We start from the raw sequence: 20623 nt of genomic DNA, 5'->3' as shown, positions 1-20623 counted from the left end.
GAAGAAAACAAGAGACATTATGGTAGCCCCTGTTGATTTCCTGTTGTCTTGTTTTGAAATTCTGTGTTGCTTACATTGTTTTGTTCTGATCTTTGTTCTGTTCTGTTTTGTATTCTCTTTAAAATGAAAATAACTTTTAGATTTGTTAATTTATTCATTTGTATGGAAACTAAGCTTTATTTTTGGTAGTTTATTTGTCTTATGCACTTAAATGTTTTGTTTACTTTCAAGGATCTAAATTCAGTTCTGAATGATGTTCTAACTCCCTGAGAGTATTATTGGAGTTGGAATCGTTTCATGAAGTGATAGAAACAAGACAGTGTTGACTGTCAGGAGCATACGGGCATGACCCTGACGGGGCTTCAGTCCAGAAGAAGGGGGAGCAGTACTTATTGAAAGAGTAACTAGGCTGCCCTGTGATCAGAGGAAGAAGCAAGTTTTTTGCTGAATTTCTGGGGTAGGCTAGGGTCTAGTATTTTTCATTACGAGTGTGCTATTTTTATAAGAAATTTCTTCCTTGTGAAAGATACAGATCAATAGTTGCTTATTCTTGGAGGCATTATGGCACCAATTATTCTGGCTTTTATGGTGCATTGGTCTTGTGGTCAACCTAATTCTTATGATATCATTGTTGAAAACGTGGAAGGGGAGGAAAAAATAATGTATGCTATTTGTTGCGGTTTAAATGTGAATTACCTCTCAGAAATTCATGTGTTGAGGTTGATCCCCAATGCAGCAATGCTTAGGATTTATTTCCTGGAAAGTGCAGGGCTGATATCTCTGTAAAGTGTAATATTACTTCACTGTAACACACTAATATTGATGGATTGGTTTATTTACTTGTCATTGTTGATAATGGAGTAGACAGAGCAAAAGATAGTATTTTGGAAAGAAAATTGATGGTAAGATATATTCTAGATAGGAGCAAGGTGTGTGCAACACAAGCCTATGGGAAATTCACTTGATAAACCAAGACAAGTTGGGTTGCAACGTAAGAAAATTTGTATAAAACCAATCAATAAAGGAGAGGATTAGAATACAATAGATGTCCCCTGATTTTTTTTTTATAGAGATTGCTTCTTAGATTTTTAAAAAGATAGTTACCAACTTTTAAGCCTTCAAAAAATGCCCCATTTTTGAGGAGCAGAACAGAGCATTGAGAGTCAGAAATTCTGTATCCTTTCAAGTTTTCAAGTCTGTTAAGCAATAGTTGTGTGGTTTGCTAGTTCCTTTACTCGAGGGCTCCATGAATACAGGTGCCACTTTACATCTGTTAGAACTAAAAACAAAAACAAAGCAAAACAACAAACCTTCTCTCCCAAAACATCTAATTTTAGAGAGATCTTTGAAAGTTTAAATTACATTAAAAAATACTTACTTGTTTCCTACTCGGAAGCTTTTCATCCATCCCTTCATTTAAAATTATACTTGTGATATCTATTCTCTATAACAACTTTCCACTGCCCAAGGCAAAAAATCAAATACCTCCTTATTATCTAAAATTAGCAGGCCCAAAATCTTCATTTTCTTATCAGAGTTTATTGTTGTACATATGAGGTACCATGCCACTATCAGAATTATATCCAGACTTGTTCTTTAAAAAACTCAGAGAAAAAAATCTTTCCAGTAATTTTCATTCAATGTGAATGACAAGAATATTACAGCTATAACATTGAAATAACCATTTCATTTCTTCCTGAGGAAGTTTAATATTTTAAGTAATGAAAAAGGGAATTTTATACAAAGCTAGTTTTAAGTAACATATTTCTTATTCTTTTCTCAGGTGTATTTTCTTACTTTCAGAATAGCATAATAATCAGGTTAAGTACAATATAAAAAGTATGCATGACCTCTTGAATTTTATGCTGTCTCCAACACATATTAAGTGATTGAAACTCCTCTCAAAGATTCTGTTGCTTTTCATAGCACTACACATGAGCTTGTGAATGAGTAAATTTTGGTACTATCTTTTTTTCTCCATTCATTATACAAACACTGAGTATATTTTTAACATTTATTTTAAAGGATTAGCTACACAAAAGGATGCCATCAGCAGTTTTACTTAGAAACTCAAATGTGTATCTTATCTTTAAGCAGATATGCTTCAGTTATATGTATCATTTTTTCCTGTATCAGCAGAAACACTGCTTAATGTATGTAACTGCTGGGGTCTATTGTCACTCTGTCTGACCTTTGCAGGGTCAGACATGTTTTCTTAAATTAATGAAGATGAATGACTATCCTAGTATGTTTGGTTTGTGTTCTTCAAGAGACTAGCCAGCATGAAGGTCGAGTCTACTACATTTGCCCAAATGAATTTGATTTTGATTTTTAGTCAGGGGTCTTAAAATTGTTTTATTTTTCTCAATTCTTTGTGATATTTGTTTTAAAAATTAATGCATTCTTGGGGTACATAAAACTTTAAAAAACGTAATAATTACAATGTACACAATGTACACTAAAACATTTAGAATAGGTAGGATAGCATAGCTTGTCTTCTAATTAGTAAATAAGTAAGAGTCTAATTTCACACATTATAATGACAATGGAAGTATTTAGCTATATCTTTCCCTTGCACATCTTTTTTTCTAATCATACCTTTAGTACTATGTTATAAATGCTAAACAACAATAGCATGGAATTTATTTGCTACCTAAATTTTATGCATGTGTAAAGTACACTTAAAAATCAAATAGTAACAGGAAAATAAGTTTGCCTTATTTTTTGAATACTTTATTAGTCACATATATCATTTAAAATGTAAGTGTAAATATATATTGAGAACCATGCTTTGTTAGTTTTTATACATCCTGAATTTAATTTAGTAGATAATTGGAAAATTTAACTGTACTGTATTATGTTCTATGAGAGTGATGTATGAAATATTCTTAAAATGTGGGAGTTTATCCTGCTTATTTTTCAATGCTTTGTATCAAAAGTTTCATTTGAAATACTGGATAACAAATCATATATTAATTTTTGTTATAAAGTTACACTTTGTACAAATTTATTTTTGAACATATGGGAAAATGTGATTTTTCAATAATCTAAATGTGAATAGCCTAAATACATCATCTAGGGAAACTGTTCTTAGTTTTCATTTAGTAAGTTTCATTCTGGGGAACATTAAAATGTCATTTATAATTAAAAGTTAATCTCTTTCTGGGGATGATACATACTTCAGACTCTATGAATACATTTTGGTAGAAGTAGAGATGCCTACCGCAGTAGATTTACAGCTTACAGCAGGTGGGCACACCATTTTCAATGATATCTGTTGAGATCCCTACCATTTCTCCCTTTCAGAAGATTTAGTCAGTACATTTACGTTATAATTTACTGTTTTGGTATACTCAGTGTGTTTCTGTTTACCATCTGACAGGTTACTATATATATACATTTCAGTGTAACAGTAACAGTGTGATGGAAGCTTCAGTCATTTTTACACAAATGCACTAGATTATATATGTGAAAAAATCACTTTTTAAGGACTTTTTGATACAGATAAAGCTCATATGTAACTTTTCCCCTTTCTGGTCTAATACAAATTATAATTTACACTCTTTTTCTAAATACTTCAGTAAAGTTAAATGTTGGCAAGCATTTTTCATGAATGTTATGTTTTTGGAATTGTATGTTACATTGTGATATTTATTTTGGTTCTTGTTTGTAGGACACTTTATAAAATCAAAGAATAAGAAAACATACAGGCAAATAGTGGTCTAAAAATGTACAGAGACGCAATCTTAGTAGATACACAGAAGTGAAAATATCACTATCAAATGGAACACTTTGTGTTTGTGTATGTTACGCACGTTGATTGCTACTGACTTCCACATGAGTGCACAGTAACCTACAGCAATCCCACAGTCAGGTGTGGTTTATGAGGAAGGCCACAGGCCTCAAGGCTTGTAACAGGTATTTTTTTCTTTCCTTATCATCCACATGCCAGCACATGGAAGGAATTTGCTTTTTCTTGCTTAAAGAGGTATATTTTTGACTGCCTTTTGGTAGCTCTGGAAGCTTTGGAAAAGGTTTATGTTACTACATCAAAGATAAATTCTCACGAAGTTTTTTCTTGGTGCTATCTCACTTTCTGCAGCTCCTGTCTCAGCCAGGATGGCAGAGGCTGCCCCAGTTTGTGCAGCAGCTTTGAGAGTTCCACGTTGTGATCTCTGTAGTAGCTGGACAGAAATGCTCTGCTCTGAATGGGGAGGAAGAGATAAAGGTACATTTTATTTTGTTTATTGCAGTATATTTCATAGACTATGATTATATATAAATATTAAATACACCAGATCAGCTGGGTATAATCCTGGCTGCCTATAATCCCAGTTACTCAGGAGGTGGAGGCAGGAGGATTGCTGCAAGTTTCTAGGCCAGCATGCAGTACATTGTGGGTTCAAGGCCAGCATGACCTGCATAATGAGACCCTGTCTCTAAATTAATAAAAAAAAAAAAAAAAGAAAAGAAAAAAAAACCACCCTCCCCACAACAAAATCAAATATTAAGTATTCTGGATTGGATTAAGATTGTATTAATCATATGGATAGTTATTTAGCAATCTTACATATTTTGTTGATTGTCATTAGGCAAGGATTTGAGAAGCTTTGTCTTCTAGAGAATATTGTTTACTCCTATCTGTCCTACATATTTGTATTTCCATTTCCTCTGTGGAGCATCCTTTACTTTTGCCTACTTTCTGGCATTTTTGCACAAAAATCAGCCACTTTACTCTCTCAAATAAAATTGAAATGTACTACACAACAACCTTGTACCAGAGATAGACTTGATGTCTTGAGAAACTTTTTTTCTTATCTATGTCTACCACTAAATTTTGTACTGTTTCTTAATATATCTATTAGAAATACAAATAGTTTAGCTTTAAGAAATATATAGGAAAGTAGCTTTGGTATAAAATATTTTTATGCAGCTTTTATGAAATTCTATAAAAATTACCCTTTAATTTCTTTTAATACAGTAGAAGTGTTTACATAATACTGAAAGGTATATTTATCAACCAAATAAAACTATAGTTCTAAGAATGTAACTTCTTTATCAAAACAAGAGAGTCTTCCTCTTCCCCATGCCCCGCAGACAGAATTTAAATATGAACATGTTGAGCACAAGGCCTATCTCTATCAGGCGTGGTATAACATTGTTAGATAAAATTTTTCAAATAAGTTTATATTACCCAATGATTCTGAGGGTACCTCAGTATTGTCACTTACCATAATATATTAAACATTTTTGGGAAAAAAATCTCAAATATTTGAGTTATAAAAAATTTTATATCATAAGCTACTTGTATTCTTATATCCAGAGTACATACTAACTTGAGTGATTATTAAATAAAAAATATAAAGAAATCTTGTTATTTATGAAATAAGCATTAAAGTAAAAACGCAGGATATACCAACTGAGAAAATATAGCATTTTGGTTCATTATGTGACCATTCAAAACAGAGCAGAGATAAAGTGCTACATGCCACAGGGTGCATGCTTCCATTCCTCAAGTCTAAACTACCTGCTAGTATGTTAGAATTTGGAAAATATATTAATTATCTGAGTTTTTTTTTTAACACATTAAAGCTCAAATTTTAGTACTTTTTAACAGTCATTATCTATTATTATTCTGGCTGTGCTTAATAGTACATAGTGATTTGACAATGAAAAAAACTAAAAATTTTTTGGTCCTATTTCTAATAATATCTTTCCTTGGTTTCAGGTAACATTTTAAATTTTTGTGTAGGTATAATTTTTTTTGTGTGTGAATGAGGTATCTTTTTGTTCTGGTTCAAACTGGCAAATTTTACTGTTTTCTTCTTGAATGACAAGTACTAGTGTGTAATTGGAAAAATCAACACAAGAAACCTAGATGTATGGAACCTTGTTATGGTTGATACATTGTGTCAATTTGAGAAGTTTAGAAATTTAACTAGGTGACTAGCAGGGAGCCCACGTTCTCACTTTGTAAACACCTTGAGCCTGTGCAAGAAGAGCCCACTGAGAATGCTGTGGTTGGATAACCTTCATTCATTATAAAGGAAGAAAAGAGACTAGCTCTGCCTGCCCTTCCTGCTTCTGCAGTCTTCCAGTGCCTTGCCATGCCATCCTGCTTTGGAGCCAACTGATTAAGGACTGAAACTTCTTCAAACTGTGAGCTAAATAAACCTTTCCTTTCTTAATTTTGGGTGTCAAGGTATTTTATCTCAGCAATGAGAGACAAGTAACTAAGGCAAATTTCAAATGTTACTTCTAATTTTTAGGAACGCTGAATTTTGATTTCAATCCATTTTTAAGAAAATACAGTAGATATTATTATTGTTTTCCACATTTAGTTTATATTTTTAAAACTGTACTTACATCAGAATCCATTGGAGGGTATTTTCTTCCTTTACTCTTTCCAAGGCATTTTGTTTTACCTTCTTCCAATAACTGACACCAAAAGCCTTTATGAGAATCAAATCTAAAAAAAAAATGGAAACCCCTAAGAGTACTTTTCAAGCAGTCTGTAAGATTTATTGATCAATAGCATATGTATTGTTATTTGGGTATCAACCGAAAATAGAGAAACTAGAAATCTTGTTTTTTTTTTTGTATAGAGTCTTTTGTTATGCTTCTAAATTCTCAGTCCAGATTTCATATTTGTAAGTTTGCCAGATTCTTAACAGAAACTTTTTGGCAGTAAATATTCTGTTATAGAAATAATAAGGTGACCTCCTTCATCTGGAAGGAAAATATTCATAAATTTTAAATCAGTTCTTTTCTTTTATAGCATAAAATTGATCTTCATCTACATTTCTGGATTTAGATGGCATTTATAATGACTCAACTACAGGGTGATTTAAGAGAAACTGTTTTGAAATGCCACGGAGTGCTTACTTTTCAGATTCTCTAGCTACATGCCATTTAATTGTTTTGAGAGTTATGTTTTTGTTTTGGTGATAGCTCCATAGTAAAGTTATATAGCTTCTGGAAGTGGCAGTTTTTCCTCACCTTTCCTGTAATAACAATAACAGTTGCATGTTAAATTTATTTCACTTTACCAAATATTTCATATAACTTTTTCTCATTTGAGCCTTCATTATAACCCATTAATAAGAACAGGGTAAGCAGATTCTTCTTATTTTAAAGCAGTTGTCATAGAGTTTGATTCTTTGAATATTCATTAAATATTAGTTCAATAAACAATGAAAAGGAAATATACTTTTATGGTTTATTTTTCTGACTACATATTTGCTCAGCAGTAGAGTTGAGGCCTTCAAATTCTAGGGTTAGGGCCTTTTCTTCTTTACAGGTCTCAGGGTATGCTTTGTATTGTTGTTCATTGTAAGCCAAACGGTAATTTCGATGCTTAGATATAAAAGTAGTCAGCAATAACAATTCTTCTGCATTGCTTTTTTCATTCAGTGTTTCTAATGTCACATCATCTTAACCATTAGAAATAATTATCAGTTAGGATCACTGTTTCCTTTGGTCTTTAATTGATACTATTTTTCTGGATGCTACTTCCAACATCTTTTTTAAAATAATAGAGTGAACAATTTTGGAAACTCAAACAAAAACACATTTGCACAATTATAAAACACTGAAATACATGAGAATAAAGTTGACAAAAAGTATGGATGTGGAAAACTAAAAAAAAATTGTTAAGAGAAATTATAGAATGCCTAAATAAAAATGGAGCTATATTCTTTTCACATATCAGAAGAATATTTTTAAAACATTAAGTCTTTCCAAACTTATTGACAGAGTCAGTATAATTCCAACTAAAATTAAGGGAATCTTTCTTCTTTTGTAAATACTAAAAATTATTTAAAGTGTCTATGAACACCATGGTAGCCATTGATGATCTCCTATCATTTTGATTCAAAAGCCAATAATGCATTTATTCTTGGTTTTGATTGGTTTTAGTCTATTTTCAATTATTTGATTCCAATAGTATGAAGATATGGACAGCTGTTTTGAAGAAAACAAGAGACATTATGTAGCCATTATTGATTTCCTAGTGTCTGGTCTTGAAAGCCCTTAAGGCTCTCGTTTTTGTGTTTTGATTGCTTTTGTACTATTTTGATGTGTTTTAACTTATTGTGTGTGAAGATATGGACAACTATTTTGAAGAAAACAAGAGATATTATGGTAGCCACTGTTGATTTCCTGCTGACTTTTTCTGAAAGTGTTACTTTCATTGTTTTACTCTGCTCTGCTTTGTTCTGTTTTATTTTGGTTTGCTTTGTCTTGTTTCATTCTCTTTGAAATAAAAAATATGAAGTGTCTATGAAATAGTAAAGAATCTAGGAAAGCTAAAACAATTTGAAATACTTCAAAAACAAAAAAGCTGGTGATCTTCCAGGATATAATTTCATTTACTATAGTGCCACAGTAATCAAGGTTGTATTAGACTGTCATCAGTGCACACAGAATGAAATAGAGTTGAGATGAGACCTATACATCTGTGTCTGCTTATTTTCTAAATATAGGTGCCAAATTAATTAATTATGAGACAATTAGTCATTCAAACAAATTGTAGTAGAAAAATCCAATATTTACATGAAATAAGTGAACATTAGCCCTTACATTAGACTATATATAAAAATTAATGTCAAATGGTTCACTGACCTAAGCCTAAGGGCTTAAGGCTAAAACTATATAAATTCTGGAAGAGGGCCAGGTATGGCAGTACATACCAGTAATCCCAGCATTTTGGGAGGCTGAGACAGAAGGATCACAAGTTCGAGCCCAATCTGGGTAACTTGGTGAGACCCAGTTTCAAAATAAAGAATAAAAAAATGGCTGTCACACTCTGTGGGTTCAATTCTGAGTACTAGATAAAAAACAAAACAAACTAAAAAAAATATAAAAGAAAATATAGAGAAAAATTTTTATAACCTTGGGTTGGGCAAAGTTTTTAGGATAAATAAGAAAATGTTAATTTTGAGTTCATCAAAATTTAAAGTTTGTGCTCAATTCAGCAGCACATATACTAAAATTTTAATTATAAAGAGGAGACTAACGTGGTCCTTCTACAAAAGAAAACCACAGACTGAGGAAAGTACATGTAAATGATTTATAAAAAGAAACTTGCATTCAGATATATAACTCAATATAAAAGATAACAACATTAGTAAAAATTGAGTGAAATATTGAGTGAAACAGATACCTTACCAAAGAAAAAGTGTGAATTATCAATAAAAAAATGAAAATTTACTCCAGATCATTTCCCATGAGAAGAATACAAATTAAAATTATAATGAAACAGCACTGACTAGAATGGATGAATTTAAAATACCAAACTCAAGCATTAGCAAAGATGTGGAACAAGTACGACAGGTCATATATTGTTGGTGGAAATGAAACCTATAAATTTAAATGCATGATTACTATGTGACTCATTTCTAGATATTTGGTTAAAGAAAATAAAAATATACATTCATGCAAAGATCTTTATACGATTCTCCTAGTAGTGTTCATAACAGTCAACAGTGTAGAAGTAATTCTGTCCATCAGCTGATGAAAGAAGTAACACTCAAAAATAGAAAAATGTAACAGGATGAAGAATCTCCAAAGATCTATGCTAAATTAAGGAAAACAGATGGTCTGATTGCCAGAGGCCACAGCTAAGGGAAAAAGCATGAGGAAAATTCTGGATTAATGAAAATGTTCTGTATCTTGCTTGTGGTAGACACAACCATAAACATTTGTTATAATTCATTGAACTATGTAATTACAATGAGTGATTTTTACTGTTACATCACAGTAACATTTTATAGTACACATTTGTGTGTAAGAGAGAGAAAGAGAGAGGGTCAGTCTATGATGAAGTTAATCTTGTAAAGCTTGTAACTATAGGTTTATAAAATGAATGCAAACTTTTGATTTCTGCCTCTAACCTGACATGCTTCTGGTATTAGGTAATAAAGTAATCATACCCCACTTATGTAGATCCTATTTCTCATCATTATTAAAGCAACTGTGAGATCAGGATATAACATGACATGTCTTTATGAATTAGTTTTATATCTAAAGGCATTAATAAACTGTATTATTTAAATATAATAAAAAAGCTTTTGGAAAATACTAATACAACATTATTTCTGGAAGTCTGCTGCTGATACAACATTTTGCTATCACCAATTTCTGCAATTAGATTCTGACATAGTTTAAGTATTCAAGTCGTCAAAATTCAGCTCCTACCTTTTGTTAATACACCTTGCTGTAGCTAGTTGACTCAAACATGTGTCTGTTGTATGTTAAAAGAAGCGGACTTCCAAGAGGTTTTTCTAAGGACTATTGAAACTTACATGTATTAAAATAAAGACATAAAAGTATTTTACTTCATCTCTGCTAACTGATTAAATATTATACAACAGTTTACTTGGAAAAAAGTGTGTGTGCACATGTGCGTGCATGTGTGTGACTGAGTGTGTGCTTTGCTGGCTCCTACCCTAGACGTCTGTATGTATAACTTCATCGATAGTGGTTATAAGTGTGTCTGGGTGGAAATGAGGACAGAAGGGAGAAAATGTATCATGTCTTTCTCTGGGTGTCCTGCGAGACTTGGTCTGGTGTCTTATAGAGGTGAGCTGCAGTTACAGGGTGAAGGAATGCTGCTGCTGAAGGGCCTTGTGAGTTTGGGAACACAAGCAATATTATTTCAGAGCCCAAGTGAAGAAGTTCATGGAGAAAGGTGTTGTCACATACATTCGGAATAGCAGCAATGTCCTTCTGCAGAATACTCTTAGTACCACTGATGAAAGCTCTAATATCACTGATGTCTGGTCAAACAATAAAGAAGAAAAATTTTTATGCAGGCATTGGCAGCTGTGGTCCTGGCTGCCTCTGTCCTTTGAGAACTTTCAAAAAGTGAACCGTTACAGATGTTTAGTGCCTCTCTGAATGGTTACTCTATCCCAAGGATAGGGCTATTTTTATCATTGTGTCCCCAAAGTAATGGATATAATAGTCATTCTATGTTGAATGTAAGAGTAAAGTATGACAGTCTGTCTCCTGGGGATCTCTGCAAATACACAGGAGAGACCTGTGGGCAGACCACTAAGATTCTACAAGGAGTCAACTTCTAAACAGTCACATTAGTCTATATTATTAAAACTGTAATTCACTTTGGGCAGATAAATCCTAGGGAACATTCAGATAATTCTTAGAAAGTTAAAGTAAGACTGAAATGTCTTTAATATTTCCATGCACAAATAGTGTAAATAAATTTCAAAATCAAAGTGCCCCATCATTCAGGTTTCTAATATAGGACAAGCACAGAATTTTTAAAAAATTCTTCTCTGACAACCATACCTTTATGGTTAAATGAATTATTTCAGTGATACATATTTTATTCTTATTGACTTTTCGAGGTATAATCCATATATCATATTGTTCATGTTTTCAAGTATTAATATGCTAGTAGCATATTAATACACTTATACAACTATCACCACAACCCTGTTTTAGAACATTTCTACCACCTCAAAAAAGCACTAGAGTCCACTGTAATTAATCCTTCCCCTCACCCCATTCCATCCTAGGCAAGCAATAAATCTTTTTTTGGACTATAAATTGTCATATCTTGTCATGTCCTTGGTTTTTTTTTTTTTTTTTTTTTTTTTTTTTTTTTTTTTGGTATGGACATACCACATTATTTGATTCCAGTTTGTGGATATTTGGATTATGTCTCATTTTTAGCCACAATGGATTATGGTGTTATGAACTTCCACTTCTAAATTGTTTTGGACTTAGATTTCATTATAAGGTAAATTCTTACAAATAGAGTTAGAGTGTTGATGAATTTGTGTTTAAATTTCAATAAGCTGCAAAACTGCTTTCCAAAGTGGCCATATATTATGTACTAACATCAATCATATATAAGGTTTTCAGTTTCTTCACATTCTTGCCAACATTTGGTACTGTCTCTTGAAATACAGTCATTTAGTTCATCTTTTAGATTGTAATTATCCTATCAGATATGTAACGCTAGCCCAGTGTGGTTTTAATTTTGATATGTTTAGAATTAATCATTTCTTCGTAAAGTGACATTCAATATATCTGGAGATGGTTTCTCTTCCTAACAATCTCTGCCCCAACATAAAGAGCTCATGTTAAGGTTTCAATTTTTTAAAGGAAGTACTGTACTTTGTTGATATACTATTCATCAGTAGAAGTTTACATGATTAGCTCCAAAGACAGGTTCTGGAGATGACTGACTGTTTTTTCATCTGTAAACTGTGTAGTTAATAGTACCTATCACATAGTGTTTTTATTAAGCAAGACATATCTATATATAACATTACATTTATGCATATTTAGTTTGAAAATTTAGAACCCTTAAATTTTATCATAGGAAATTATGGTAGATTTTTTTTCTTTAGAATTTCTGCTTAGTATTTCTAGGTCTATTTCATAGAGAACCAAGAGTTTTGAGTTAATATAACTACTATTTTTTGCTGTTAAGAAATGTTTGAATATTGCAGATTTTTACTCAAATTGACCTGTAGTGGGATGGGGAAGAATACCTGTCAATCTATATTTGATTGCCAGGGAAATGATATTAGAAATAAATCTTCCTCATGAAGCACCTTCAGTCTTTTATGACCTAGCTCAGTGTCACCCACAAAAGGGCCCCACTCCCAACTCTTCAGCCACAGGCTTTCAAATAGAAATTGCTCTTTTATTAAAGTTTTCACACTTTAATACTAAATATTCAAGTAAAAATCTGGCTTTATTAATCTTAATACTTATATTAATTGACTGAGGAATGAGATACCAGATTCAAGTAATTAATTCAGTAGTATTCCTGAATGTAAAGACTTAGTTATAGGTTAGGTGTTAATTGTGAATGGTGCAATGCATGACAAAATGTTGGGCGCAGGCGCTCATCATACCATACCCCACCTGGGACTAAGGACCACGCCAGCTTCCGCAATGCGCTACGTCCCTCTCCAAACTAGCCACCCCGTGCTCACTTCGTATTCGCCCGGTGCTGACTCTGGGGCAACCCCTGATTGACCACAGCTGAGTATATTAGCCAGAGCCCACGTCTCATTTCAGCCCTTCCTCCTCGTGGCAGCCCTCGTGGCAGCCTGACTGGCCACAGTCAGATATATAAGCCAGAACCCGCAACAATAAAGCAGCAGTTACCTGTTACCCACAAGAGCATCCTCTGTCTCATTGTGGGGCTGTGCTGGTCAACAAAATAAATAGCTCATACTTCTCCTTTGAGTTTATATACAGTAGCAAAATCCGAGTCAGGCAATGTTTTTCCTTTTTTCTCTTAGATGATTAGTCAGTTTCAAAACACTATATAACAAATAACCCGAAAGCTAAAATAATATCAGCATATCAATCCTAAATCACAATTTAGGGATTACAGTTAAGTTGAATGAAACTTGTAAAATTGTACTTTAAGTGACCATTTATATTAGGTTTGTAATTGTTATTTTAAATCACATACTGGGAATTTCAGAATTTATGTTTGCATGTTTCATTTGCATTTAAAACCCATGATTACAATACTAAGCCTTTAAAACATCATAAACTGTCCAGTGACTTGTATGAAATTCAGAATTCTTGAGCAACTTATTTTAGTAGTTATGGAAGGGAATAAATAATATTTTTGAAACTAGAAGAGTTTTTGTCATTCTTCCTGAAAACAGTTTTGATACTAGAATTTGCAACACTGAAGATAATTAGAGACCTCTTAAATCTGAGTATTTAAGGTTATGTCAAAATTGTATAGCAAAATCTTTGTATGGAGCTACTTTTTTAAAAATTAAAAGCATTTTTTGGTGCTGAATTTTGAATGCAGGACCTTGCAATTGCTGGGCAAGTACTCTACCACTGAGCAAAATCTCCAGCTCTGTATATGGCTAATTTCATCCACTTTTTTCATACTGTGTATAAAGCACAAAATTTATGTGATTAGTGGAGAATTCACACTGATGTGTAATTTAGTATATCCTTAGGGAAATTTAACTGAGAAAACAAGTAATTTTAGCATCAGTGATTATCTTAACTATCACTAGCAGAATAAGAAGCAATACTAACATATGCAAAGCATTTTGTGGCAATTGGTATAAATGATATTTCTGAGAATATACATGTTATATCCATAGTCACCTCCAATATTTTCTTTTTTTTGAGACATACTCTCACTGTGCAGACCAGGCTGGTCTTAAACTCACAGCAATACTCCTGCCTCAGTCTCCCAAGTGCTAGCATTACAGGAGTGTGCCACTGTGTCCAGCAAATCGTCAATATTTTCAAAGCATCACATCAACAACTGTCCTACACAGTTACTAACAAGGGTAAATGGTGAGAATGAGTTTCAGATAAACAACTGGGAAGGCCACAGGTGGATAAAAGACTATTTTAGACCTAAGACAGTGACACGAAACTTCCTAATATCCTATAGCAAGTGTGCTGCTGGATTTTACAAGGTATATCAGGTTAACTAGTGACTGGCAAAAAAAAAAAAAAAAAAAAAAAAATATATATATATATATATATATATATATATATATAAAGAAGCTAAATGGAAGTGCATTATCTCTATCAGCAGGTGAGAGTTTGGGGAGCCCTTCTGGACCAAAAACTTGTTTCAGAGACTGCACGAATCTTATCTTGCTACTTTACCCACTGAGGCTCCAACCAAGTAAAAGAATCATACAATGTGTAATTTTAGCCAGATGCACACTAGGTGGAAAGTGACCCACGGTTCTTTGCATATAGTATATTGTTTTGATATTAATGCTCTTAGGTTTACATTGCTTTTCCAGCAGTGGGGATGAATAAAAGCTTGCTGCCAAGTTAGATACAAAGGGGACAAGTACACAGCACGCAGGTCAGGGACTGTTCCATAAGAAAAAGAGATGATGTCTTTCTAGAACACTTCACTTCTTTTTCTGAAATACAATGGCAAGCCATATAATCTACATAAAAGACCAAAAAATGAGTTCATTTGAAATAGAAAATTGTTTAAAAAATAAAAGCTTTTTTTCCCTAACAGACACTTATAAAGATATACAGCAGAAAGGAGACTGAAATGTCTAGCTGCAAACTGTAATCACTCCTTTTTCTTTAAGGTGTAAATTTTAAACATTTACCCCTAGTCTCTTAGTACTTGAATTAACATCTATAAAATTCTGACATTAGCAGTATAAAAAACAGGGGCCAATATGTTAGTAGTAATAGCAAAGTAAATGACTCTCAGGAAGGAAGCTAAAAACTCTAGAGTGTACCTACTTCTTTGTCCTCTAAACCAAAATGTCTCTCTCATGTGTCTTTAAATATGATTTTTGCAAGACAATAATTATTTTTTTTTGGTACTGGGGTCAAACTTATGACTTTGCACTTGCCACTGAGGCACTTGCTGCTGAGATATAGCCCCAGGTTTGGGAGACTGAGGCAGGAGGATCAGTGCAAGTTTGAGACCAGTGTGGGATACAAAGTGAGCTCAAGGCCAGCCTGAACTGCACGGTGAGACTCTGTCTCAAAAAGACAAAAAAAAAAAGGTGTTTGATTTTTTTCCCTGCCAATGCTTCACTGCAAGGGGGTAATGAAAAGTAAAAGAAACCTTCTCACTTTCTAAATTGATACAGGATGAAGAGTACAATAAGAAAAGAAAACCAGTTAATCTGTGGAACTGTTTTATACTGGAAGAGAAAATGGAGGAATTTAATAACACAGTCTTTTTCAGCTTCTTTAGGGCTCAATGCAAGAGCTCTGAAATTTAAAAAATGCTTATGTCGGTAATCAGGTTCAAAGGCCATCCAACCTAATATCTTCAGGTTGTTATAGGCATATGAGACAGAAATGCATAAACACAGTGCTTGCAAGTCTGATAGCCAACCACTGCAAATAGACAGTGTCAGAAGGAGGTGTTATTTAAAGTTACTAAAAGGAGTTCTTAGTTAAAAATATGGAACCAGAGCTAGAGATGGTTAAGAGGCACGATCAGACATATGCATAGACTTGAGAGTGAATCTCCTAACCTTATCCTTTATACAGACAATCATCTAAAAAAAGCAAAAGAAACCAGAAAAAAATCCATCAAAAACAATACAACCAAAGTAGTACTGTAACTTCTAAGGCCACTGAATATGATTACAGGGTCATATTTATAGTGGATAAAGACAAGAAGCAAAAAACTTATGAATTCATAAGTCTGAGCAAAAATAATACATCCTTCTCTGCCTATTCGGCTATACACTGGACCCTTTCTTGTATGCTGTTTGTGAAAATTTCTAAACCACTTAGTTAATTTCCTCTTCATCCTCCTTAGAGGTCCCAGTTTGGTAAACAGGTTTAGCTCTTAACAACACAGTTAAAGTCCTGTAGCTGCTTTTAAGGTTAGTTGTTGGTTTTGATTTACATACATGTATACTTACTTACAGCAGCACAATTCATAGTAGTAAAATTTTGGAAGAAGCCTAAATGTCCATCAACAGATGAGTGGATAAAGACAATGTGGTATTCATATACAATGGAATATTATTCAGCCATAAAAACTTGGGTCATTTGTAGGCAAATAGATGTACCTTGAGACCACAATGCTAAGTGAAATAAACCAGATACAGAAGGCTAAATATTGCATGATTTGTCTTATTTGAGAAACCTAAAGTACAAATAGTTGAAAGATCAAAATAAAAGATAGATGATAAGAAACAGGGAGATATACTTTGTAGAGATGGGAAGGGGAACTGGGGACGAGGAGAGGTGGGAGAGAGGGAGTAAAAAGGATCAAGATGCAATATTTATATGTATAAATTACCAGGATAAATGTGTTTATTATGTATTACAAACAGATACTAATAAACCTGATCCAGAAAAAAAATTCATAATTTCTTTTTTCACTTTACTTCCAGGGGAAATCTTTTGAGTAGTCATGAAACAACAGAGGATTTAGGGTATTTATTCATTTCACTATTTAAAAGTTCTTTCCCAAATGTCCACCTGGAAAACATCAGTATAAGGGAACAGTAACCTGACAGTTGCATTACCAAGCTACAATGTCTTTCATGTCAGTTCTCTACTAAAACTTCAATAAACTAGTTGGAATATAAACTTACGTTAAAGCTTCTGAATAATTATAGTGAGGAGATACTCCGAGAAACTTCTGAACTTCATCCATTACGGTAGCTGGATCAGTTCTTAGCTGCTGGCCATCGATAATTAGCAACTAAATTACCAAAGGAATAATAATAATAATACACAGTGAAAAAACACTTGTAAAGTGTTCATTGAAAAATTTCTGACTCTGAACTTACTCAGAGACAGTCTCCTGAGAGGATTTGCATGCATTATTGTTAGACACAATCAGGTCATCATTGTAAACGATATGGAGCAAGAAATAAATTATAGCAATTAAGTACATCCATGTTTTGTAATCTGAGGAGTTCCGCCAACACCATGAAAATAAAGCCAGTTGTGGGAAGCAAGAGATCTTAGAAATGTGACTCTAAATCACAGATGTAAAGCAACTTTCAAAATAAACAGAGCAATGATTCCATGGGTCACATTGCGAAAGAACACTGTAGAAATAAGTCCGATGTAATGAGACATAAGAGCTGGCATTCTTCCCAATTCCATTGAAGAGTAGCGTATGGAGAAGAAAGATTCCAAGACCCTGAAGATGGACAAAAGTTCCTCAAGAAGCCAAGGGAAATTGCTTACTATTGATCCAGGTAGACAACAAGACAAAACAGCAATTGTTTAGGATGGAAGGCTATAAAGCCTGTAATGCAAATCTTTCCCAGATCTCTTTTTTTGTGTTTTCAATGTCTAGACTAGCATTGTTCAGTAGAAATCTCTACGTCGATGGACATTACCTAGAGCTGCCATACAAAATATGTAGCCATTAGACATTAGAAATGTGCCTAATGCAAAAGAGGAACTGAATTTTCAATTTCAATTAATTTTTTTTAATCAGTACCAGGAATTGAACTCACAACTGCCTGCTTGCAAGGCAGGCACTTATGCCACTGAGCTAAATCTCTAGCCCCAATTTCAATTAATTTTAATATAACCTAAATTAGCCAGATATGGTAACAAGTATCACACTGAGTAGTATGTTTTTATATACACAAATACATGCTACATCTGAATTTTTATGCAATCCAGTGAAGAAGTTGGTTTTGTAATATTAAGTTGATAGTAAGTCAAAGGGATATGAAAGAAATCTGAGAAAAATGCAGGACTTATGAAAAATTCTTCAGGGTAGCTCAGAGAGGAAATAATGGCACTTAATTAAGCAAAACAATATTTGTTTTGTTTGGTGAAGAGGTTTCCTTTCAAGCATTATTCATGTTTGAGTGAGAATCAGAGATCTGAAGCTTTTGAAAGCCCTGAAGATCAGGAAAGGCATGAACGAGAAAATGCAGCAAGGAAAGTTATCTTGAAATACTCTTAGAAAATTAAACTGTTGTTCTGCTTCTGCTTGCTTTTCTTTCCCACAGTTTCATTATTTACAACGAATAGGTAAAAAGCTAGTAATGTTTTAGTGAGTAACAATTTCCTCTATCCTGGAGGCAAAAATCATCAACTTAATGAGATTGTCACAGGATACATATTTTTATTGCTTCATACCTGAAAGGGGGGGAAATAAACAAGCCATCTCTCGATGTGACTGGCATACCACCCAGGAACCAAACATCTTTTCTGCAAGGTTCTGAGTTCTGAGGGTGCATGGGGCCCGGCAGAGATGACTTCATAGAAACTGAACTTCAGAGCCGCAGGGTCTTCATGAGATCGCTGATGCTATAATGAAAAAGCGGATAATTAATCTAACCTGAACCATAGGCATAAATAATTAAAAACCAATCTTTGTGATAAGTCTTCAAGCTCAAAGAAAGAGTGCTTCCCTGCTGGAGAGTTATTTGTTTTGAAATTAATAAAGGATGAAAATGTTGCTTGGAGCATCAAAATTTAAAGTTATGACACTGATGGCAATATATTTTTTGAGAATTTATTTGGTAGACGCTACATTCTTATTAGGATTCTTTAACCAACTTTACTGAGTTGCTTCCTTGGTGTATATATTTTATTCTGCAAGCAAACTTTTAAAAGTTCCATTAATGTCCCCTTTTCAGCCTCAAAGCAAGTCATTTATCATGCTCAGTGAATATCCATAATATAAAAGCACTCTACTAGTTCTACAAAATAGTTTTGTAGTAATGTAGTTTTAGATTAGAAAAGCTCTATTGGCTATTCTAACTGGAGAAACTACTGGAAACTCTGACATGTACATTATCTGAAAGCCACAGCTTTTATTGTATATTATCTAGCATCTAAAAACCAAGATTATTTTATCTAATGGTAACCTTTGTGGTGAATCAGAATTATTTATTGTGCAGAAAATGCAGAAACCAGCAATCCAAAAATAAAAATGTTTCATAATGGGTCAGGCTTGGACCCATGGTTTTGAGAAAATCACCTTTTCCTTAAATTGACCAATAAATATTCAGGCTTAGTGGTGAGTTTGAGGCTGTTTACTGCATCTAGTTGAATAGCAAATTTGTTGCAATTGGGATTCAAATTACTGCACTACAAACTCTACTAGAGTTTGTTAAGGCCTGCATTTTGCCACTGTGGAGTGATTTATTTGCAATATTTAGGATGTTTTGTAGCTTTCAGCTTTGAAACCTCCTTTTTCTGTAAATTCTCATTTTTTTCAAGGGCTAAGTGGTTGCCAAGCTCCAATTTTTGGAGTCAGTTAGGGCTTATTTTTCTTTTCTCTAGATACTTGGAAAAGGTAAAAGGTGCAAAATCAAATTTGTCAATTTGCAGTGTGCTCTACATTTTGATTTAGAAGATGGCTCCAGGTTTGACGTGAATGAATAGTGTGGAGTTGCAGATTTCCATGGAACTTAGTTTTCCAGGATATTTTCAGTGCTATTATGTAGATTATTACCGGTATGCTCATCTAGGATTCCATAGGCTTTGTATGATATTTTCCCACTCTGTCTCTACCCCAAAAACTTTTCCTGACAGCATTCTTCCACTGTGAACCCAAAAAGCTACTTTTGTTAAATAACAAAAGGGACTTAGTGCTGAGAGACTGTAGTCTCCAATGTCCTAATTGTTTAGAACTTAGTTGTTTAAAATCCTAGGAGACCTGAGTGTTCAGGTCACTTGCAATATAGACAATTAGCTTCATATCCAGCCCACTTTGCTGAGTTCCAGATAAAGAAACTCTGAATACGCCTGTTTCTCATTCATCTGAACTTCACAGTTTCCAAGGAAATAGGAACTTCAGTCTGCTTTTCAGGCCTGACCTGTTGACAAACCCGTTTACACATAGCTCTGGTTTGCAAAACATTCCTTCATTTTAAGTCAGCCTCTCTCTCTCTCATAAATCTCATCCTTTCTTTAGGAAAGGAGCAGTGGTTCTTCTGGTATTCAGACTTCTCTATAGCAGTTAATGAGTCTGACATCCCAGGAAATCTTTAGGATGGGTTTTATCAGCAAATGAGTCTGTCTGTCCATCACTTAACACTTTCTAATCAAAAGTTTATTTACATGTACAGCATTTAGCAATGAGACCAAAACCAGTTTTAAGTATGGAATTCACATTTATTAATATAGCTTCAAGTTACTTTTAGAGTAAGACTCTATG

The 20623-nt window shown here is 33.5% G+C and overlaps 1 protein-coding gene across 3 annotated transcripts in view; it reads right to left on the bottom strand.

The window, feature by feature from the left end:
• Positions 1-1519: 1519 nt before the first annotated feature.
• LOC100719907 (N-deacetylase and N-sulfotransferase 3) overlaps positions 1520-20623 on the bottom strand; it is a 179140-nt gene continuing 160036 nt past the window's right edge. For 2 of the 3 annotated variants that reach the window (XM_063260705.1, XM_003476959.5), the window contains 4 exons: positions 18595-18765; positions 17079-17188; positions 6367-6469; positions 1520-4204 (listed from right to left, as the gene is read on the bottom strand). In XM_063260705.1, coding sequence (XP_063116775.1) covers positions 4085-4204; positions 6367-6469; positions 17079-17188; positions 18595-18765 — 504 coding nt within the window. In that variant the 3' untranslated portion in view covers positions 1520-4084. Of the gene's footprint in view, positions 4205-6366; positions 6470-17078; positions 17189-18594; positions 18766-20623 lie in introns of those variants that run through there. The other variant, XR_010051437.1, reaches the window with a different exon arrangement.

This window comes from Cavia porcellus, unplaced genomic scaffold (genome assembly GCF_034190915.1).
Source record: "Cavia porcellus strain 051 isolate PalLab524CR breed Dunkin Hartley unplaced genomic scaffold, mCavPor4.1 scaffold_14, whole genome shotgun sequence".
Lineage (NCBI taxonomy): Eukaryota > Metazoa > Chordata > Mammalia > Rodentia > Caviidae > Cavia > Cavia porcellus.
The sequence above is the reverse complement of the archived record's forward strand: the minus strand, read 5'-3'. Positions and strand labels throughout refer to the sequence as shown.